General features: G+C 62.4%; 2 protein-coding genes across 3 annotated transcripts; both read left to right on the plus strand.

Moving 5' to 3' along the window:
* The first annotated feature begins 242 nt into the window (after nucleotides 1-242).
* On the plus strand, nucleotides 243-2,797 carry LOC137674281 (probable E3 ubiquitin-protein ligase makorin-1). The gene is made up of 8 exons (XM_068419527.1): nucleotides 243-313; nucleotides 961-1,080; nucleotides 1,192-1,328; nucleotides 1,575-1,654; nucleotides 1,768-1,988; nucleotides 2,227-2,337; nucleotides 2,425-2,554; nucleotides 2,648-2,797. Exons 1-8 carry the CDS (start codon nucleotides 243-245, stop codon nucleotides 2,795-2,797), a joined length of 1,020 nt encoding a protein of 339 aa, XP_068275628.1.
* A 678-nt stretch (nucleotides 2,798-3,475) lies between these two features.
* On the plus strand, nucleotides 3,476-7,888 carry FANCE (FA complementation group E). Of its 2 annotated transcripts, XM_068419408.1 has the most exons (12): nucleotides 3,476-3,564; nucleotides 4,067-4,321; nucleotides 4,562-5,189; nucleotides 5,272-5,316; nucleotides 5,627-5,686; nucleotides 5,775-5,918; nucleotides 5,996-6,119; nucleotides 6,717-6,792; nucleotides 6,926-6,992; nucleotides 7,099-7,224; nucleotides 7,333-7,427; nucleotides 7,617-7,888. In XM_068419408.1, the coding sequence occupies exons 2-12, from the start codon at nucleotides 4,098-4,100 to the stop codon at nucleotides 7,618-7,620; spliced, it is 1,593 nt and encodes a 530-aa protein (XP_068275509.1). In that variant the 5' UTR covers nucleotides 3,476-3,564; nucleotides 4,067-4,097; the 3' UTR covers nucleotides 7,621-7,888. The 2 variants fall into 2 exon arrangements, with proteins under 2 accessions (XP_068275509.1, XP_068275510.1); XM_068419409.1 differs by lacking the exon at nucleotides 7,617-7,888 and having other exon boundaries at nucleotides 7,333-7,431.
* The last annotated feature ends 13,848 nt before the right edge of the window (nucleotides 7,889-21,736 follow it).

Raw genomic sequence — 21,736 nt, forward strand, 5'->3', positions numbered from 1 at the left:
AAGTTTGCGGAGAGCAGCCGCAGGCCCCCCCCAGGCTCCCCTGTGCTGGGGGGGGGCACAGGGGGCACAGGGAGCCCCGCCAGGCCCCGCCGGGGTGGGGGGCGGCAGGGCGGGGGTTAAGCCGCTGGGGCTGCCGGGCAGGTGACGGTTACCTGGGTGGGCCCGGCCGCGCCCACGGGCCCCTCCAAGGCCATAAATAGCCCCGGGCCGCGGGCCAGCCCTCTTGGCTGCCGGGGAGGAGAATGGAGCCGGGTTCTCTGCTGGCATCTGGGGCGTTGAGGGCTCGGGGGGGCTGCCTGAGACCCCTGTGCAGGTAGGGCTTGGGGGGGTGGGGGGGGGCGGCTGGGAGCTGCTTTGGGGGGAGAGGGGGCTGCGAGCCCCTCGCTGTGGGGCCGAACCGCTCTCGGAGCCCTTGGACCCCCCCTGCCCGCTTCGCGTGGAGGGTGGGGGAGGCTGGAGGGGACAGAGCTGCTCCGGCTGCCCCCTCCCCAGCTTGGGGTCCCCGGCAGCACCCTGCCCCGGCCCCCCTCCCTGCCAGCCCCACGCCGAGCGCTCCTGCCCCTTTGCCGTGGCCCCACGGGGAGGTGGGGGCTGCCCCAGCCCCTCTGGACCCCCGGCTTGTCCCCGGGCCCTCCCCCAGCCCCGGGGAGAGCCCCCCCAGCCCCGGGGAGAGCCCCTCCGAACCCCCCCGGCCGGCCCAGCCCCGGCTTTGTTTGCTCCGCGATGAGCCCGGGCGATAAGACTGGACGGGGCCGGGACATTCCTGGCTTCCCGCAGCGCTTTGGCCTTGGCTGGAGCTCCTGAGCCTAAACACCAGCCTCGGGGCCCTGAAAATATGGCCCCATCCAGGCAAAGAGGGATAAAAATCCCTAGGAGGGGACTTGGGGGTGTCTGGGGGAGCGGGGCAGGAGTGGGGGGCGGGGGGTCTGACCCCGGCCCTGTGGCTTCTCCCCCTGGCAGGAATTTTGCCCGCGGATCCTGTCGATGGGGCCAAAACTGCCGCTTCTCGCACGAAAGAATCTCAAGCCACGTCTGCAGGTACTTCCTGAGCGGGTTTTGCAGCAACGGAGAGCGGTGCAGGTAAGGAGCAGTGAGGAAGGGGGCCTGGCGCCAGGGGGACGGGCTGGGAGCCACGAGGTGTCCTGCTGAGCTGACAGGACCCTCTGTTCCTCTGTCCCTGGGCTCCTCCAGCTATGAGCACATCCGAGAGGAGCCGGTGCCAGAGGGGACCCGCTACGGCTCCGGCCGCTGGAGCTCGGAGCGTGACAGTGTGCCCCGTGGAGCCGTCAGCAGAGAATTTGTCCCCACACGAGCTCGGGGTGCCTCAGGTAGGTGCAAGGCTGCCCAGGGGACCAGCGGGGTGAGGATCCTGGGGTGGGCATGGTGGAGCATCCTCTGCGTGTGCCTGCCCTTGACCCAAATCCTCCCCGCTCCCCAGGGCCCAGCTGGGGCTGTGGAAAGCTCTTCTAGCAGCTTTTTTAGGGTGGAGGAGCCTGTGCCCTCCGAGCAGCCAGGCTGCCTCTGATGATGGGGCAGGATGTGCTTTTCCCCTCTAAGCACTCTCCTGCCTGCAGGATCCCAACCACGAGGGCTGGGACTGGATCCATATTCCACTGACCCCAGCGAGGCAACAACGTGGACCGACCCTGCAGAGGTGGGCTCGGGGGTCTCCTGCAGCCGGGCAGCCCCCGTCACCCCGTGTCAGTCCCCTAGGCCGGGGCAGTGGTGGAGCTGGGGGGTCGCAATGCCGTGCCACTCTGCTTGCAGGTCCCCACGGAGCCGGGCGCTGCGGCAGCCCTGGTCCCCACCGAGGTGTTGAGGGCCCGGAGCGAGGATGTGGTGTGCGGCATCTGCATGGACCGGGTGTACGAGAAGCCGCTGCCGGAGGAGCGGCTCTTCGGGATCCTCCCGAACTGCAGCCACGCGTACTGCGTGGGCTGCATCCGCAAGTGGCGTCGCAGCCGGGACTTCCAGAGCACGGTCATCAAGTGAGTGGGGATGGGGACATGGCAGGGTGGTCACCCCTTCTGCACCCTAAAATCCTTCCATGGGTCTGGCGAGGTGGCTTTGGGATTGGAGCGGCTTTCCTTCGGGAACAGGCGCTTCGGAGTTGGGATGGGGATGCTGGATGAGGCCGTGGCAGTGGGACCGCCCGGCATGGGCACTGAGCCTGTGCTCCCTGCTCCCCTTTCGGGACACCCACCTGCACCCATTGCCTTCCCCCAGGGCCTGCCCGGAGTGCCGGGTCACCTCCAGTTACTACATCCCCCACAAATATTGGGTCTCGGATGTGGGTGAGAAGGAGAAGCTCATCGAAACCTTCAAGGCGCGGATGGGGTGAGTGCGTGGCACCACAGGCTGCAGAGCTGCGGGCTCCGTGCTGCTCCGGGAGCTGCGTGAGCAGCTGCGCTTTGAATCCCACAGGAAAATCAAGTGCAAGTTCTTTATCCGGAACCGCGGCCACTGCCCGTTCAAGTCAGACTGCATCTTCCTGCACAAGCTGCCCGCTGGCCTGCCGGTGCAGCGCAGACAGCAGCGGCCAAGGATGCCTGTCGTAAGTGGGGTGGTGTGTCCCGGGGGCCTGGGGTGCTGCACGGCCACGTGCCACGGCTTGGGGCCGGGGCTCATCCTCTCTCCTGTGCCGTAGGAGTTCAGCCCTTCTCCCTCGGAGAGCTCCGACGAGGAGGACGCGGAGCTCAGCAGGCTTGAATGGGCGATCAGCCTGGCCCTGAGGGACTTTTGGTACTCGCGTTACGGCCGTGAGATGCTCCTCACAGACTTCAGCGACTCCGACTGAGCCCTGGGGTGCCCCACTGGGCCTGGGCGCTGTTGGTGGCGAGGAGATGGCTTCGGGGAGGGGGAAGCATCTGCTTTTGACTTTTAGCTGTTTGTAGCGTTGGTTTGGGGTGGCTCTGGGCATGGTGGGCGTAGCAGGGGTTGGGATGGGATGGGGAAATAGTCTGGCTGGTGTTTGTCAGCCGCCCCGGTGTCATGGCTGGACCCTCAACAGGGCCCGCTCCCCCTGGGAAGGCGGGGGCAGTTCGCAGAGCTGTGGGGGTCTCAGGGCAGTGGGGCACAGCACCCCCCCTTACCCTCCCCTCCTTGATGGTGCAGTGCTCTGCACCCACGGGAGACCTCGCAGGTGCTGGGGGGCAGTGGGGGGTTTTTAATGCCCAAGGGGCCGGGCTGGGGGGAGGGGGGCAGCTGGGGGCCACTGTTTTAAACTGCTTTTAGCCAAATAAAATGCGCTGTGACACGTCACGCTGCCCGGGGGGCTCCTTCCTGCGGCTGGGGGGGGACCAGCGCCCCAGGGGGCTGGGGTGGGCGGGGGGGTGTTGTTGGGGTTTGCCTTTAAGGCTTCATTTGCATAACGCATAACTTTTGCTGTCGGAGTTGATTTGCATATTGGGCGCGCTTTTCCAGCGGGGCGGGGCCGGAAGGGGCGCGCGCGCGCGCTGCTGGTAGCGGGGGGCGGTGCGGGCGGACCCCGAGGCACCAGTTACCGGACAGTCCCCGGGGCTGGGGGGGGAGCACCGGGCACCCTGCCCTCCCCTGCCTTCCGCGGTGAGTGTCTGCCCGGGGACGGGGGCTGATAACCAGGGGATGGTCGTAACCGGGCACCGCAATAACCGGGAGGCTGCGGGCCCGGGGGGTGGGGGCGGGTTAGGGCCGGTGTGTTCCCGGAGGAGGGGCCGCAGTGGGACCCCCGGCAGCAGCACTCGGGGGTTTTCCCCTTGGGCCCCCCCCCGGGAGGGCAGCGGGGGAGCGTTGGGCTGGTGATGGGGGAGCTCCTGGTCCTGTGGTCCTCGGTGGGTGCTTCTGCATCCCGGGGTGATGGGGGTAACCACGGACCCCCCTGCGCAGGGACGGGCAGACCCCAACACCGCAGCCGGCGAGGGAGGACGTGGGGGTTTGCTCCAGAGCATGGCTGGTGGGGTCCTGGGTGCGCCGACCCTCCCCGGCCGGGTCCTGGGCACACCAACCCTCCCTGGGTGCTGGATGTTCCGACCCTCCCTGCACCTTTCTCGCCATGACCCGTGTCAGGCTCTCCCCGATTTTCTTGCAGGCGGCTGTGAAGCCCCCTGACCCCAGCAGCGATGGACCCCCCCTGCCTGCCTTGGCTGCGGAGCTTCGACAAGCCGTGCCGCCTCCTGCTCCACGCGCTCGCCTCTGGCTCCTCCGGCACGCTGGCCGCCCTCCGCATGCTGCAGCGGGGCCAGGCTGGGGAGGGACCGGGGCAGGCGTTTCCCTGGCAGGGCTTCACCGCAGCCCTCTGCGCCGAGGAGCCCACGCTGGAGGGGCCGGAGGGGACCCTGGCCGTGTGAGTCAGCCGCGTTTCCAAAACTCGGTGTTCTGGGGGAGGTTTGGTGTGTCGGGTGCCCAATTTGGCACCGTGCATCTTCTTACCCCCGGTGCAACAGTCCATACGTGAAGTCAGGAGAGTGACAGGGACCTGCTACGCGTCCTCGTCCCGTCAGACCCTGCTCCGCGGGGCAGGTTGGCAGTGGGGACTTGGGGCTTTGCTCTTAGGTGTCACCTCTCCCTCTTCTCCCTTTTCCAGCAAACCGCGTCTGCTGCTGCTCCCTGTCGTGTGCCAGAGAAACCTCTTCTCCCTGCTCCTTGTGGCGCACGCCGTGGTGCCGGGGGGCTGCCTCGACCGGCTGCTCCAGGCTGTGGGGCAGGATTCCCCCGTGGACCCCTGGGTGCGGACGCTGGGGGGTCTGCTCCGGCGGGGACTGAGGGCGGAGGGGTGCTCCCCACCTCCTGCTCCCTTGTCTTGCCAGCAGCAGCTTAGGGGGCTGTGCCAGAAAATTGCCCAGAACAAACCAGAAGGGCGAAGAAAGCTGAACTGGTGCTTCGGCAAACAGCCCAGCGCCGCTGGGGACATGGCTGGATCTGTGCCTCAAGGTGGGAAGCGCAAGAAGGTGTTGGAGGAGGGTCTGGAGCTGGATCAGGAGAGAGAGTGGAAGAGGTTGCTGTTGGAGGAGGTGGTATTTGTCCCCCCGGGGACCCAGGAGGGTGGGGATGTAGCAGGGGTGGAAGAGGAGGCGGCTGGAGAGACGTTGGGGGACAGATCTGCTCAGAGCCCGGACGGGACTGCTCCGGGAAGCTCCCAGCAGGATGCGGCCGCGGAGCCCAGGAAGATTTCCCAGGCAGAGGTGGCAGCGGAGGTCCAGTCCTTTCTCCAGGTACCGGGCAGGGTTTGCTTCCCCCTTCCAGCCAGTGAGCCTTTACGGTCTGATTCCTGTTCCTTCACCTCATTTTCCCCAGGGGCACGGACCAAGGCTGAAAATGCTGCTGCAGAAGGAGCCCAGCGTAAGTCGTTGCTTCCATCTCTCTCCTGGAGCTGATGGTGGGCTTGTGCCAGGGCCTCTGAGAGGGCTGGGAGGGGAGGTGGGTTTCACAGGGATGACCAGAGGAGAATTAAAAGCCCCGCTGCCGCCTCCCCTGGGCTCAGGTCCTGATAGCTGCCTCTGCCTCGCAGGGCTCTGCTGTGTGGTGGGCAGCCTGTGGGGTCAGTGCCGGCCGATGCGGGGGGCGGGAGGGGAGAGAGAAGCCCTCGAGCTGTATTTTGTGGGTTGCTTTTGTTTGGTGTGTTACTCAAGGACTGTGTTTCCCCCCCCAGCACTCAGAGCTGAGCATCCCACCCGAGCTACACGTCCTAAACAACTGCTCTCCCGGCCAGGTGAGCCTCAGCATCCTCGCTGCAGCCGCCGGCGCCACGGAGGGCCTGCTGCTGTCCCCAACGTCCCTGTCCCCTCTGCCATTCCCAGCTCGAGGGGCTGTGCTCCTTCCTCCAGCTCTCCACATGCCCCGAGCACCTCCTGGGGCGTTTCTGTAGCTGGCTGCTGGCTCTCACCCCCGACCTCAGCTACACCAGCGCAGCCATCCTGGCAGAGCAGCTCTTCCTCGGGCGAGTAAGTGTGGGGGCAGAGGTTTCCTGCACCCCGTTTCCCTCAATGCCATCCCCACCTCCTGCCTTTTCCGTCCCCAGGTCCTGTCCCTCACCCAGCCGCCCTCCCGGCACCTCATGGCTGCTCTTGCTTCGTTTTGCTCCAAGTATCCCCAGCCCTTCTGTCGAGTTGTGGTGGCTGCAGTCCTGCGGGAGCCGGGGGAAGGTGCGAGGGGCTCACGGGAGGCACCTGGGGGAGCTGGAGAGGGGCCATGGGCTTCATCCAGCAGGAAGGGAAGCCCCTGGTAGCTGCAGGGTGCTGTCTCCTGGGAGGCATTTATCACCCAAAACACATGTTAGGAGCCATGGAGGGATGGTGCTGGTTTGCTCTGGGTGTGTGAACACTTGGGAGTTAGGATGGGAGATGGGTTTACAGGTGCCTGAGATGGGGAGGGAGGGGAGACCACCACCAGTTCTCCCAAAGGGTCACTGCCATCCCTCCAGGGACTAGAGGATTCCTGACATCTAATGCTGGGGCCAAAACTGCCCCAGGGAGGCTCTGCTGGCATGAGAAGAGGGTCCTGCATGGATCCCTGCCGCAGCAGCATCCCCTTTTCCTAGGGCCTGGTGCTAATTAAACCCTTGCTGCACATGAGCAAGGGAAGCTGGATTATCCTGGACAGTAGAAGGGGGCACTACGTGGTTTCTGGGTGTCCTGACTGGGACGTAGCCCTGTGTGAAGGGGTGCCAGGAAGGGTCAGGCACGTCCCTGTGGATTTGGCAGCCTCTGGAGGCTCTTCCCCCTTCTGCTTTGCCCTCGCAGGTGCTGAGCAGACCAAGCTGGTGTGCGAGCTTGTGGAGGAGTGCCTGGAGCCAGACTGTGTCAGGCTGGTCCTAAGGTAGGAGATTATGGGGGCAACAGCTCTGCTTCTGCCCTCACGCCCACCTCGATGGGCTCGGCTGGCTCGGGCCGCTCGGCAGCACCAGCGAGGCCGTGTGAGCATCACGTCTCCTCCTCACCGTCCTTCGCAGCCAAGTCCTGGAGGTGCCTTTGTCAGAGAAGCTCCTGCCGGTGGTGCAGGCTGTGCTGGGGCGGCAGGTAAGGGGGACCCCGCCCTCCTTGTCCTCCCCACAGGTTTCCTTGCCATCTCCAGCAGCGCTGGAGCAAGGACCAGCTCTCCTCCCTGCTCATGGCTCTCTTCCAGGAGGGGCTGCCCCCCGAGCTCTTCGATCTCCTGGTCCTGACCCTGTGCCGGCAGGCTCCAGCCTTTGCCGCGTCGCTGAATTACGCCAAGCTGGTGACAGCCGTGCTCACCATGTACCAAAGCCAGGTGAGTAAGACCAGGCTTGGGTCCTGCAGCTGAGGGACCTGGCTCAGGGGTCTCAGGTGGGCTCCCGGCACTGCAGCTCTCAGAGCATGTTGCTCCTCTCCATCTCAGATCACCCCAGCCCACCGGAGCCGTCTGGCTGCTGCTCTGGATCGGAGCAACGCGGCTCTGAAGAAGTCGCTGCAGGCTGTGCTGGAAGGAGCCAGGTGAGGTGGATGCTGCACCCTCCGGGCTGGGCTGGGGTCTGTCTCATGGGGGATGGCAGCCTCTGCACTCCTGGTCTGCCCTGGGTGGTGGGAAGCCACCGAGTGCCCCCAGAAGCCATGCCGGAACGTGGCAGGTGGCAGACCCTGGGCAGGTTTCCCTTTTCTTGATTTCTCTCCTCTTCCTCCCAGATGAGCACCAAAGGGAACCGCAAGGCGATGGCTTCCTTGGGTGGTAGCTGCAGCCCAGTCCCTCACTGGGGTTCAGTGCCAGCGTGATGGAGACCTGGCGAGTGTGGGCTGTGGGTACGTGGAGCACCCATGTCTCTGCCCGGGGCCTTGCAATGGCGCCTTGTGCTCGGCCAGCCTGGTTTGAGGCACGCTGTCCCTGGGTGACACCACCCTGGCCCCACGGCTTGAAGATGAGGGTTTTGTCAGTTAAACAATGAATACGTTTTCAGTCATGTCCGTGTCTGGTCTGTCCCTGGGCCTCCTCGGAGCCCGCCGCCGTGGCGCCTTGCCGCACTCAACATGGCACCTCCCTCCCCGCCTCTCCCAAGATGGTGGCAGAGGAGGGGCTGCGGAGGGGCCGACCTGCAGCATGTCTCAGGGCAGCGGCTCTCCTTTGCTCTGCTCTCCTCTCCCTCTCCCAGCCACCGCTGTGTGGGAACTGCCGAGCCCTGGGTTGCCCCACATTGGCCCTGGGCCCACGGGCATGAGGGGTGGCCGGGCTGCACCTTGCCTGGAGTAGGGTAATTGCATAAAGGTGACTCTTTTGGAGATGGTTTGTGCACGAAAGGTGGCTCTCTTTAATGAGGAAAACAAAAAAAAATCATTATTTTTGCATTAGCAATGGATTCATGTTGGCACACGAGTACTTGAACCGCTCCTGAAGGCACATGGGGCGATGCTGGGCCCAAGGCTGGCTGCTGTTTTCCCTCGGAGAAGGAAACCCATTTTCCCTGTATGTTCCCTTATATAGAAGGATTTTCCATCAAGCAGGTCCCCACATTACCTGACCGGGCAGCAAGAAGCTGCAGAAGAAGCAGAAGCCCTTCTCTGCTTTCAAGGTCCCCTTTGGCTTGATGAGCGTGCTGGATGACCTGCTGTCTTCTACCCTGCACCAGCATCTCTGATAACTTGTAAATCTGGAGAGCTTGATTAATCATGGAATCACAGACTGGTTTGGGTTGGAAGGGACCTCAAAGACCATCTAGTTCCAACCCCCCTGCCACGGGCAGGGCCACCTTCCACCAGACCAGGTTACTCCAAGCCCCATCCAGCCTGGCCTTGAACACTGCCAGGGAGGGGGCAGCCACAGCTTCTCTGGGCAACCTGGGCCAGTGTCCCACCACCCTCACAGGGGAGAATTTCTTCCTCATATCTAATCTAAATCTCCCCTCTCTCAGTTTAAGCACCCGTGTGTCTTATCAGTCTAGTTTACAGGTGTCCCTACTTGTTTTAATCAACTTAGATCCACTTTCTGTTAAAAAATGGGTGATGCAGCAGTGTTCTGCTGGGTTGTTTATCTGGTCTCCTGGGTTTTACAAATCTCAGGGTGCAGGAGAGTGGGGTTTAGATGAAGAACTGGTAAACTTGAATTTTCTGCTTTAAATTTGCCTTTTTTTTTTTTTTTCCTCTTTGGCCAGAGCGTGCAAGGGGCCCTGCTGTGTGTCACATTTCTGGTTTTCAATGTGGTGATGGTGACACTTCCCATCACCAGGTATTTAGTGATACACTAATAAAAAGTGTTTCTATAGCGTGACTATTTCCAATTTCTATCCTGAATCCTTGAAAACACCCCCTGGAAACCTCAGCTGGGCACCTTCTGCTCAGAGGACTGGAAAGATAAGGATGGGAGAGAGTGGATGGACGCTGAGGGAGGTCGTGCTAGAGTTTTAATTGAGGTTTTGAAGCATTGCGTACTTCAGGAAGTATTTAAAAATTCATAAACATTTACAGCTACAAAGGGAGAAGAGGGATTAAAACATGTAGATGTAACACGTTACTGCTTCCAGTTTGCTCATTAATGTTTAGATCCAGCCAGAGGAATGAAACTCTGAGGCATTAAGTGATGCTCTTAATGCCGGGAGCACAGATTTCTTTATAGTGAGAATCTCTTAAGCTATTTTAGGTGACAGTGGACTGATGAGGCTTCAAAGTCTGTTCGCTGGAGGGAAGAAACCTCCAGGGAGCCAAATTGTTGATGTGTTTGCATACCAGTGAGTTAGTGCCTGAGTGTATTGAAGCTATTGTAGGGCTGCCCAAAACACGACATAAATAGAAGTTGTGCCCTGATCATCAAGGTCTGAGCCTGCTCTTGTGGCTTTATTAGGTAGCAGGCTGCAGTCTTTGCAGCTTCCCTGCGAAGCTTCTTCCAAGTGACCTCGGTGTCATTGTCCCCAGTGCTCTGTCTGGCTGTGCCTGTTGGTCACATGAAGATGACAAACTCTTCTCCAAAATTCACCTGGTTGTCACCTTGCTGAAGAAGAGCTGGAAGATCTCACGTGCCGTGTATATCTAGAGCACCGTGGGGAAGCCCCGGCATCTCTATGGACTGGGCAGCAATAAAGGGTTTGAAAAATATCTCCTGGCAGCGGCGTGCATCTCCTCCCTGCGGGATGTTTGGCTTTGTATCTGCTCACTGGTTTCTTTAGGCAACAGTCTCATTTTGACAGGCTCTTCTTGGCTGCTACGTGCTGGACGCAGATTGCACTTCCACCTCATCTGGAGGTGCTGGGAGCTGCATTTTGGGCCAGGCTACGTGGGTTTTTTTTTTTTCAAAAAACAGTAGTTAAGCAGGGATCAGCTTTGCAAACTGCAAGGGGGATTCCAGTTCTGCTGGGGAGCGTCACGCTGGCTTGTGGAAAGAGGCTCCTTAGCTCTGGTTTTGCTCTTGGCTGCAGCTTATCGTGTCCCGTGGATTCCTCTGGGGTGTACGTGTGAGATAACAGGCGTGTCAGGAGAACTGGAAGCAAACCCTGGTGAGACTAGACGTGCTGGGGGAACGCTGCTGATGTGGCGGTTGGTAGCACCCACACGGAAAACTTTACTTTTGATTCCTTGTGACCTTCTTGAGAACTTTAAAATCCAGCCTGAGCAGTGCAAAGAGGGGGACTTGTCGTAAAACATCAGATTTTATAGCTCAACAGAACTTTATCCAGGAGGGGAGGGAGAACCAGGGCTGGGTTTGTCCTTGTCCTGATTTATTAGCAGTGTTGGTGAAGTGAAAGGTCTGAAGCTGTTTTAGATGGTTCCTATGTAGAAGGCAGTGTATCATTTTCAGCCAATTTACTTGGGATATTTGACAATGGGTCCTTATCTGCCTCTTCTTCTGTTTGCAGAGCTTTACCTTCTTCATGGTACAGAGGGGAGTTCCCTTTTTTTTTTAAGGAAATGAATTTTATGCAATTGTATGTGTTTTATCTGTCCACTCTGCTGCTTCCCCATCTTCCCACGCTGATTTTTGAACCAATTTCATGACAAGATGCTCTCTCCACTCCCCAAGTGGCATCTTGGTGCCATGATCAGACAGCAAAGAGCCTCTGTGGGGTGGGCAGAGGTGCGCAAACGCTGCACCCGTGGATGTTAAACGCCCAACATCAGCGCTGTGTAGGAGCCAGACTGCCTTGGTCCATGCAACACCTTCTTGGAAAGGGCTGAAACTCAGCTGCTTTCCTGCAAGTGGTCCATATCCATCCCCTGAGGGGCTGTGCCTTTCCCCACAGGAGCTGCAGGCACGTCCAGGCAGCTGCTGCGTCCCCTCCTGCAGCAACGCTGGGAGCTGATAAAGTCACCCTGCTTCAGTGACAGCCTGTTAATCACACACACGTAGTCCCCAAGGCGCTGATGCAGCTTTGCATTGAAAGCTGGTAGCTGTGACACCCAGATGTGGGGCTGAACTGCTCAGGGGAAGGCTCAGCAGTCTCATTTTTCCAATCTGGAGTTGAAAACTGAACCAAAAGAAGCAAAAAACCTTCTTTCTCATCTGTTTGTTTGGGTTTTTTTTTGCCAACAACCTTTTAATCCTAACAAGAGAATCGTGTTCTCCCTTAGGTAGTCTGGTGGCTGCCAGGTCCCTGTCAGCTAGGGAGACCAGGGCCACATGAAGATGAATTTGCCGGAGGGCTGGGGTGTTGCTTTATGCTTGTTGCAGGACTGGGGCCCCTGCACAGACCTAATAAATCACATTTGCCGCATCAGCAGGAGCAGCCGGTGTCGGTCTGAGCAGCTTTCCTCCAAGAAGTGGATAATCCGGGTGACCACGGTCTCTGCTATGTGAGCTTGCAAGCTTCAGGAGGAGCCCTGGGAAGGTGCCATCGCGGCGGGCTGGAAGGAGACTTGAGGGGCAAAGCCGGAGCCCACAGCAGCTCTCTGGGCTGGAGATTTCCCAGCGGGGTCTTGTTCATCCCCGCTGAACAGGTCTGTGCATGGGGAGCTGGGCTGCTTTGGGTTCTTCGAGACCCTACGGGACCTAGACTGTAATCACGCTGCTCCCAGGTTAACAATAAGAATGCGTAAAAAATCCCTGGGTGCTTCTAGGAAATGCTTTTAGAGGCTGTTTGAATGGGATGGTTGGCAAGGAGAGGCAGTGCCTCTTGTTGAGCCCCTCAGCACATGGTGTGGGGGGGAAATAGAGGAGTTTTTGAGCAGCAAAGCTCTGTTCTGGTGTGGGGAACCAACGCGACGGTGTCCTTGGGTCTGTGTCCCAGAATAGAAGGATATAAAGCAGAAGGGGACAGTGCCACTCTGCCTTTCAGCAGGTCCTGTGTCTTCCTGGTGCTGGTGGTGTGAACTTAGGATGTGCTAATTGTCAGTAATTGGTGCTATTCGTTGCCCACCACTGCTTGTGTTGCATGGTACGTGTGTTACAGGGAGGACAGCAAGGGAATTTGGGGATATCCTTCCCCTAAGACAACTCATGGTTTCGCAGCAGCTCTGCTTTTGGGTCAGCTCCGAGCAGGAGGTGTTTGCCCCAAGAGGGAAAACCCATTCCTGAAGCTCCAAGGATGTTTGAAACCCTGATGTGTTGGGAACAGTTGCTGATGGCCGTTTTCCAAAGCCCCATCCCGCTGTGGCACCGCACAGCTCCTGCGTCAAAGCTGCAGACGGGCTCTCTTGGCCCTGGGGCCGCATCCTGCACCCTCTGCAGATGGGTACGAGACCGGGAGATGCTGTTTGCTGGCTGATCTCTGAGGGCTTATGAGATTTGCAGCCCCCGAGGACCTGCCTCGTTCCTTGTGGTACCCCAGGGTCCCCGGGCATGGTGGGGCCAACAGCGGCTGCCTGCCCAGCCTGGTCCTCTGTAGCGCTGAGCACCAAGTCTGACTCTGTGTAAGCTCATTAGGGGAGGAAAGCGGCTTTAGAGGTGTGATGGATTTGAGCAAAGGGGTCGGGCAGGGGAAGGGGCAGCGAGGGTGATGGCTGGGGGGCAGGAGGGATGGGGGTCCTGGGCAGAGCGGCTTCCCTGCACCGTCAAATACCATGCTACAGGGGCTCCTTGTCACCCATCCTGGTTTAGCCTGGTGCTGTGCCCCCCACGACGGTTTGGGGGCATCCCCCATCACCATGGAGGTCCTGAGTGCCCTGTCCTGAGCCTCCTGCCAGGGAGATGCTGAGACTCTGCTCTGCAGACACCGGGCATGGAGGGAGCAGCCACGGTCTCTTCCAGCTCTGGGTGACAGCGGTCACCTCCGAAGAGGGGGTGCAGGATTTGGCCCCGCACCCAGAGCAGAGGTCTCCTGGCCACCTGCGAAGGGCTCAGCCCGCCCCGGCCGCGCAGGGAGCTCCCAGCCGCTCTCGTGCATGTCCTTTAAAGGCCTTCTCGCATCCAGCTCTTCCCTGGCAGCTCCTTCTGCCGCAGATGCGGCCGCTCTCCCCTCCGCGGAGGCTCTGCCGCCGGCAGCTTGCACCGTGCGGGGCCCCGGCACCCCCCGACCCACCGTCTGCCGCCCACGCCGCATCCCCTGACCCCCTTCCCGGGTCAGCGCCGAGGGCCGGGTCCGAGCTGGGTGGCCCCAGCCTCTGCCTTGGGCTGCTTGAGACGCGTTGGGGCAGGTAACGACCCGGGGAGCGTTTGGTCGAGTCACCGAGCCGAGGGAGAGCGCTCGGGCTGGCTTCCCGGGGGGTGATTTATGCCGCGCTGGGCAAACGAGCTGCGTGCCTCCGTATTTCCACCCGTACAACGAAGATCAGGAGCGAGTGTCCGTAAGGCTGGCTGGGCTGCAGGACATCAGCAGGGAGCAGCCCTGGGGAAATCTCTGATACTCACTGTGTGATGAGTTTGCCTGGTCCCTGATGGCTGGGGACTCCCGGGCCCCTGAGCAGAGGTGTCGGGGACAATTTCCAGTGTAGAGGTATGAAATGGGCTTGGTTTGAGAGATGCCAAGCGCTGCTTGCTTTTACACCCCCATCGGGGCTGAGCAGGCTCTGGGAGATGGGTGACGGCCCCGCTCGGTGCTGGGGTGACATAGACTGAGCTTGGCCAAGGCTTTGCACAGGCACACGGGGCTTCAAGCAGTCCCTGCTCTCTGTCCCCTGAAATCTCTGCTGGATTTCGTGTCCTGGCCAAAAAAAGAATCTGCTTTTACCTCACGTCTGCATGTCTGTGGGCACAGCCCCCGAGGAGACGCGTCCTGTGGGACAGCCCCTTCTGCACAGTGACTTTACCCAGGGCTGGGAGAGGGACTCTCTGGACTTGCTGCTGTTTCCTCTGATTTTTAAACATTGCAAAACAGCTTAAATGAGCTGTCCAAGCTCCCCTGGATTCGGGAATCTCTTATATCGTCTATCTGGGAGCCAGCATGGCAGGGGGATGCTCGGGCTGTCCTCTGCCTGGGGTACAGCAGGTCGCTCCTGCTCTGTGCCACGTGGGTGCAAACTTATCTCCCCACACAACACGAGCCCCCAGCGAGGATCATCCCATGGGAGGGAAACAGGGGACAGCGAGTGGGAAAATCCCCCCTCAGCGCAGAAATGGGCCTTGTAATCAATTCCTCACTCACCCCAATCCCGCAGCATCCTCCTGACCGGCAGCGGGGCTCCCCTCCTCTTTTCCCACAGATGCTTCCACGCTGAGCAGAGGAGCTTGGAGCTACTGCTGGGTGAGAAAATGCTTTAAAAATATAACATTTAGAGGCGTTCTCCCATCTGCGCGCAGCTAATAGGCGTCTCTCGTGATAGGTGTGCTGGGCCCGGAGCCTCGGCGCATCGCCCATGAAGCCGCTCGCAGGGACCTCGCTGGGAGAAGGGCAAGTGGAGGTGCAGGGACCTGCCCAGGGGCACCGACGGTGGCAGCGGCCGAGCTGCTGGCCCAGCCCCTCGTCTCGGAGGTACGTGCATGAAGGGCTCACCCCGTGGCTCCCCGGGACGGGGACGGCAGTGCCAGGCAGGGGGGACCGCTGGCTGGAGCATCCATCCTGCTGCTCGGAGGTGCCAAGCATCATTTTGGCACAGCAGCCCCTTCTCCTGCGGGAATGATCCCCAGGCTTGCAGGGAAGAGAGAGAGAAACCCTATTGTAGCTCTTTCCAGAGCCAGGAGCAAAGTTTGGGGGTTCAAGCCCTTTCCCAGTCGGGTGCTGAGCTCCAGCACGAGGCCGCAGAGGGCTGTTTGCACAGCAGCCCCTGTATCTCCGTGCACCGGTGACCTGCCATCCCCGGTGCGCTCCAGCAGCCCCAGCCCCAGCAAAGCAGGGATGTTCCGGGGCTGCCGCACTCCCTTGCACCCAGGACGGGGTTTTGGGGTGGCAAGGCCACCCTGGTGCAGTTTGGGGGGGGGGCAGGAGTATGTGAGATGGCACCGGGGCTCTGCCAGCAGCCGGGTTTGTCGTGGTGCCTGCGAAGCGGCCGGCTCGCAGCGAGGTCTGCTTGGCAGCTAGGACAAAATAAAAAAAAAATCATAATGTGCAGAGGAGAAGCGGGGCCGTGGGCCGGTGACTCAGTGCTGGCTGGGAACAGCCTCGGCCGGCTCCTCGGTGGCGGCTCTGCGGCGGCCGTGGGAGAGGAGGGGGCTGCTGTGCCCGTGCCAGGGAGAGTGGGGATGGGGATGGGGACAGGGATGGGAATGGGGACAGGGATGGGGACAAGGACAAGAATGGGGATGGGGACGGGGATGGGAACAGGGATGGGGACAGAGCAGGCTGCAGAGGATGCTCAGGAAGGACCCAGGTCCAGAGCAGCATCCCACCGAGGGGTGCCGTGGTGGCTGGGGGTGGGATGCTGCCTCTGCTGCCGGAGTTTCTTTGGGGCTTACCCGGGCTTCTCTCCGCAGGGAGCAGCAGGCAGAGCTGGCCGGGCTCCCCGCGTCTCTGGATGAAGGTAAGGGCAGACCGGGGTGGGGATGGGGAGGAAAGGGGGGGGGTTTGCACCCTCCCTCCCTCAGCAGCATTGCACCGGTTCAGCAGGGGGGTGTCCCCAGGCCTGGCAGCACCTGCCTGCAACCCCACACCCCTTCCAGCCCGGGGACCCCGACGCCAGCCCCAGATCTGCCTTGCTGGCTGTAACCCCCCCGCTGCACCAGACACCTGGCCCAGCCTGGCTGCAACTCCCCTAACCCCCGAGGGGTATTTGGGGGGGACCTGCCAGCCCGTACCCCCTGCAGAAATGCCAGCGGTGTTTCCGGGTGCCAGCCTGGGGAGGGGATGCTGCTGCCCAGCTCCCACCACCCTTCTGTCCCCAGGGAGGATGAGCAGTCCCCAGGGTCACCCAGACAGGGGTTTGGCTGGGAGCGAGCAGAGCGCGGAGCACACCGGCAAGGTGAGAGGGAGGGTGACAGGGTGGGGAGGCCCTTCCCTCCCCAGCCCCTGGGGCTCAGCTGCACCCCCAGCCGCTCCGTGCTGCTCTTTTGGGGATGTGGCCAGTGCCAGGGAGGGGGTTTGCTCCGACAGCGCCCTTGTTGCCCCCCCAGGTGCCAGGCACAGGCAGGCAGGAGCTGGCTGTGCGCACTGGGGACAGTGACAGGACCGAGGAAGGTGGGTGAGTCCCCATCCCACATCCCAGCTGGGTCCCCTTCGAGGGACGAGCGTGGGAACAGCGTGGCCTGATGGGGTTTGCTCCCTTGGTGGGGACAGGGGGAAGGGGGGACTGGGCTGGGGGGACCCAAAGCCCCGCTGGTACTGGGGGAAGGATTGGGATGGTCCCACCCCATGGGCACCTGCTCCCTGATGGGGCAGGAAGGTGGAGGGAGGAGGAAAGGCCAAGGAAAACCTTCACACACCGTCTCTCCCGCCCCATTGCTGCCTCCCTGCAGATGCAGAAACCCCGGAGGAGCCGCCGCTGGGTTTCCCCAGCGAGCTCTCGGTGCTGGAACGACTGGGCTTGCACAGGTGAGACCAGTGAGCACCTGCATCCCTCCAGGGGCCACGGGACAGGGGGGTCCCAGGGCACTGTGTCATCCAGGGGTTGGACTTTCCTCCTTTTCCACTGCACAAGAGCCACTTGTGTCCCCTGCACTTGAGTCCCCACTTCTGGCGGTGGCTGCACCCCGGTAGCGGACCAAGGGCATTTGCAGTGTGCCATCCCCGTGGTGCCACCACCCCTGACAGCACTCCCCTTTTTGCAGGGTGGCTCTGACAGAGCAGGACGTGGAGGTGAGGGCTGGGGGGGGCTGTGGGTGGGCTGGGGAAGGGGGACAGATGGACAGACACCTTCCTGGCTCCCAGCCCCGGGGCTGTGCCCTGCTCCTGGCCGCCCTCCCAGCACCGCAGTCCCCTGGCAGCCGCCTTACCCATCCCTTTCCCCGCGATGCTGTTGGCATTGGGAGGCAGCTGCATTTCCACGGCAAGCTGAGCTCTGCAGCTCGCCAAGAGCACCCTGAGCCGGGGAGGTGGCGGGAGCCGTGCTCATAAAAATAATATTCCTGCGAGCGCCGGGGCTGAGTCAGGCTCCGCTGTCAGCCGGGACCTGCAGCGAGAGCTGGCGTCTGCCCGGCGCGTGCTCTTGCCAGCAGGGCTTGGGATTTCCATGCATTATCGGCTGCCTGGGGGATGTCTTGGTCACGCTGGCACCTCACAGGGACCGTCCCCAGCATGCAGCAGCCTAACGGGTGCTGGGGCTAATTATCCTCAGCGCTGCCCTGCTTGGTGGCACGCTGGGGGGTTCTGTCTGTGCCCTGGGGACAGCAGCGCGTGGCCCTGGTGCCTTCCCCTTCGCCCCGTGTCCCACCTCTCGCCCTCCCACCCCGCAGGCAGCCTTCGCCCACCTCGCCCTGGCTTTTCGCTGCGACATGTTCACCCTGCGGCAACGGGTGCAGGTGGAGACGCGGGCACGGGACGCGGCAGAGGAAAACATCCAGGAGGAGCTGGGGCAGTGCCGGGCTGCCCTGGAGGTAGGTGGGCACCAGGGCAGGGGGCTGGGCTGGCATCTGCTGGGGACATCCAGCCCCGGAGGGGTTTGGAGGACTCCAAGTCCTGGCTCCAGCAGCTCCATCCTCTCCCTCCGCAGAGGCTGGGCCCATCCTGCACTGACGCGGGCTGCAAGGAGACGCTGGAGCAGCTGCAGCGCAGCTTGGCCGTGCTGGCAGCTGCTGTCGAGAGGGCAACCGGCGCCGCGGAGAAGCTGGGGGCTGTGCAGCAGGTCTGTGCATCACCTGGGGCTCCTTGCCAGGGCCAGAGGGTGCTGTGCCCGGGCTTGGGGACCCATCCCTGGGCTTGCTGGGGTCTGTCCCTCCTCGTGGTACTGGCGTCGACCTCGTGTTTGCGTGTACCGGGGTGCGAAGGATCTGCCTGCCCTTGGGAGCAGGAAGGGGATGCGTTTGCACGCCCGGGGTGGAGGCACCGTGGGATGCACAGGGAGGGACCAGCAGGGACCTGGGTCCTTAGGAAGGAGGAGATGGGGGGCCTGATCCCCCACCCTGCCCCGCCACAGGAGGCCCGGATGAGCCGAGCGGCCGAGGTGATGGTCCAGCACGTGGAGAACCTGAAGCGACACCACAGGCGGGAGCACACGGAGCTGGAGGAGATGAAGCGCCTGATCCAGCAGAACTCCCGCAACCGGCAGCTGGCGGAGACCCAGGGTGAGGTGGGCTCTGCCGCCGGGGTCACACGGGGTGACGCCGCGGGGTTTGGTCCCGAACCCCTCCGGGGGTGGGTCAGTGTGACCCTGCAGTGGGTTGTGTGAGCTGGGGACCCGGAGCGGGTGACAGCTGGGATGCGATGACAAATGCGAGGGGCTGGTGTAAGAGCAGGGGCAGCGTGGGAGCAGGTGCTGGTGGCCCCAGAGCCGTCATCCCGTGGCCCAGCTGGGAATGTGGGGCAGGGGGGCACGGGGCACACAAAGGACGCTCTGTCCCTGGACGCCAAACCCCACACACACCATCGCCGTGCATGCAAGCAAGGTCCCCCCAGCCAGGGCACCCCAGTGACTTGTGCCAAGCCCAGAGCACGTGGCCAGGACGGCTTTTGATGGGAGGGAGGTTTGCAACCATCTGTGCATCAGCCCCATCTTAATTTAATATTTGGGGTGACGTACGGCTGCTTCTCTTTGCTCCCAGATGATGCGGAGCCACGGCTGAGGCCTCACCCTGCGATGCGAGCTTTCCAGCAGGTAACTGGTCCCAGTTCAGCGGCCCCAGAGCCACCACCTCCCCATGCCCTGCCGCTCTCCCTTACCCACGCACCCGCTAGTCCCCGGGCAATGCCACTGCTGCCGGCTGCTTGCCGCAGGCAAGGTCTGCTCGCAATGCCGGGGACGAGACAACGTGTAGGGGTGGCCTCGGAGGGCTGCGGGGTGATGGGGTGCCCGGGGCTGGGGGAGACAGGGTGCCCGGGGCTGGGGGAGACAGGGTGCCCAGGGGTGGGGGAGACAGGGTGCCCAGGGGTGGGGCTGCTTGTCCAGGAGGTCTCAGGTGGGTCCCTCTGCGTTGCAGGGTTATAGCGCGGGAGCTGTGACAGGCTTGGCTGTTCTCTAGCACCAGCTCGAATTCGGCACCGGTTCCCCCCCAGCTCGAGAGGTAGGGGAGCGCTCGGGGAGGGGGTTAGGCAGCCCCGCCAGCATGGCTTGAAGCAGTAAGGACAGGCGCAAACCTCTTGGCTTTGACCTTGCCTCATCTCACCAGCTCTCCGGCTTCCCCCCTTAGGGCCAGGGCCGGTGGGAGGCTGGCAGTGTCCCTTCTCCTCCCCGGTGTCCCCTGCCTGCGCTGGGGAGGCCGTGGGGAAGGAGGGGATGGGGAGCACAGGAGGGACAGCCGGCGCGGTGCTCACCCCCAGCCCCTCCGTTGCAGGGGTCTGCCCGCCGCAGGGTCAGCATCGCCGTCATCCCCAAGCAGCTCTTGGTAAGGACACGGGCAGGGGGGACGGGTAGGATCTGTGCCCTGCTGCCGGACACGTGTCCCCAGGGTCTGGGTCCCCACTGATGCCCCCACCTCCGGTGCCCAGCCAGGTGCCAGCTTTGACAGCCAAGCAGCCCCGGACGGCGAGTCGGAGAGGGAAGAGGCCCAACGCCGGCCCAGCACTCAGAGGTAACCATGCTGGGTGCCACGGTGGCCACCGCTGGCCCCTGGGGCACGGCACAGCACCCCATCCTCTCCCTCCCCAGGAGCGAGCTGGAGCCGCAGGGCCAGGGCAGTGCCGTGACCGGGGAGCTGGCGGCTGAGGCAGATGGCAGAGGTTCAAGTGCAGGGGACGAGGAGCTGGAGCAGCTTGGGCTGACGTGAGCAGCACCCTGCATGCGCCCAGCATCCCCCCCACGGCTACTGGACTCTCTGTGGCCCCACGGTGGCCAGCACGTGGGAAAAGGGCTGGGGGATTTGGTGGTGGAAGGCTGGGATGTTGCTTGGCTGCTCCAGCTCGACCCTGCACTGCTCTGCCTCAGTTTCCCCCGTGTATTGCGGGTCACCTGTGCCCTCCCCGGGCTTGTTGCATTTGGGTTGGCAAAAGGACCAGTGATGTTTGGGGTTGAGTTAAATACCCTCCTCATGGCCAGCTGGGGCAGAGGGGGGAGATGATGAGTGTCCCTGGTCACCTTCTCCCCAGGTCCAAGGGGCCGTGGCTCTTCCTCCCGCAGCACTACTGGGTTTTCTTCTGGCTGCTTCTCCTGAGCATCACCTTCCTCCTCCTCGTCCGCGTCCTGGAGCTGCAGCGGCTGCAGCCTGCAGCATCGCCCAAGGCCTAGCCGGAACAGGGAGGGGGGAGGCGCCCGCTCTCCATCGCTGCTCCTTCCCCACACCGTAAAACACCAAAATCCTAGAATAATAAAATTGAAGAAAGAAAAAAATGGGGGATTTTTAGTGCTGGAGCAGGAGGGTACATGCTGTGCCAGTATCGGAGGTTTGGTTGGAGCCAGCTGACAGCCGTGAAGGGGCAGCAGCCCTCATGGGTGCTATGAGTTTGCCCGTTCTCTTGGCACACCGAGGGGCGCAGGGCTGCCTCTGCCTGTCCCCCGTGTGCTGGGGACAAGGACCCAGCTGCCCACAGCTGTGGGGTTGTGTTAGAGCCGTGTCCCACTGTGCACATGGGACCCTCCACCACCCCACGTCCTCCTCCCCTGCTGCCTGGGGAGCTGTAATTAAGGTCTAATGCTCATTTCATGCTGACCAGGGGAACAAAGCCGGGGCTGGAAGGAGCAGGGCAGTGCTCAGCCTTTCCCAGGGCACCACAAAGAGCTCGCAAACAGAGGGAGCTGTTTCCGACCGCTCCGGCGTCTGGGAAAATCGCCCAGTTTGACGCAGACGCCCCGTTTCCGCGTCCGCCCCGGCCTCTCGCAGCCCCGAAACGCGGGTGGGCTCCACTGCACCGGCACCCAGCGGCTTTGCAGGGGGCTGGAGGGTTCGAAACACCCCAACTGAGCTTCTGGGCAGCTGTGGTGGGGGGGTCTGCACCAGGACCCCCAGGAAGAGGCCCGAGGGAGCCGCAGGATGGAGGTGCTGGGCTGGCCGGCCCTGCTCGCCGGTCGTGCCACGGGTGACTCACGGGTGGCCGACGTAACCCCCGCCCCGTATGCCAGCTCACCCCGTGTCCCTGAGTCACCGTCCCCAGCCTCGTGGCAGGTTGTCCCCGTGTGTCACCGGCCCGCGAGCCCCTTCGCCCTGACGCCCACCCCGGCAAGCGGCCAGCAGCACCCCGAGGACGCCGCCACCAGAAAACCCCAAAAAGCACCCGGCCAAGAGCGACCTGCGGTGACCCCGGCGGCTCCATCCTCTGCCCCAAGGTACCTTCACCCCACGGGGAGACCCCAGTGGAAAAATCATCCTGAAAGTTTCCACGAGGGCTGGGGTGGTCTGGGACACTTGTCGGGGTCCCCCCCTGTGCCCCAGCTCCCTCCTGGCCTCTATTTCTGGCTGCGGGGGGAAGTACGGCGCAGCGGCCAGAGCCGGAAAG

Source organism: Nyctibius grandis, chromosome 27 (genome assembly GCF_013368605.1).
Source record: "Nyctibius grandis isolate bNycGra1 chromosome 27, bNycGra1.pri, whole genome shotgun sequence".
Lineage (NCBI taxonomy): Eukaryota > Metazoa > Chordata > Aves > Nyctibiiformes > Nyctibiidae > Nyctibius > Nyctibius grandis.

Coding starts and splice junctions, on each gene's coding strand:
- LOC137674281 (XM_068419527.1), top strand. CDS start 243: ATGGAGCCGGGTTCTCTGCTGGCATCTGGGGCGTTGAGGGCTCGGGGG. Junction 314..960: donor TGCCTGAGACCCCTGTGCAG/GTAGGGCTTGGG, acceptor TCCCCCTGGCAG/GAATTTTGCCCGCGGATCCT. Junction 1,329..1,574: donor ACGAGCTCGGGGTGCCTCAG/GTAGGTGCAAGG, acceptor TCCTGCCTGCAG/GATCCCAACCACGAGGGCTG.
- FANCE (XM_068419408.1), top strand. CDS start 4,098: ATGGACCCCCCCTGCCTGCCTTGGCTGCGGAGCTTCGACAAGCCGTGC. Junction 5,190..5,271: donor AGGTCCAGTCCTTTCTCCAG/GTACCGGGCAGG, acceptor CATTTTCCCCAG/GGGCACGGACCAAGGCTGAA. Junction 5,687..5,774: donor ACAACTGCTCTCCCGGCCAG/GTGAGCCTCAGC, acceptor TGCCATTCCCAG/CTCGAGGGGCTGTGCTCCTT.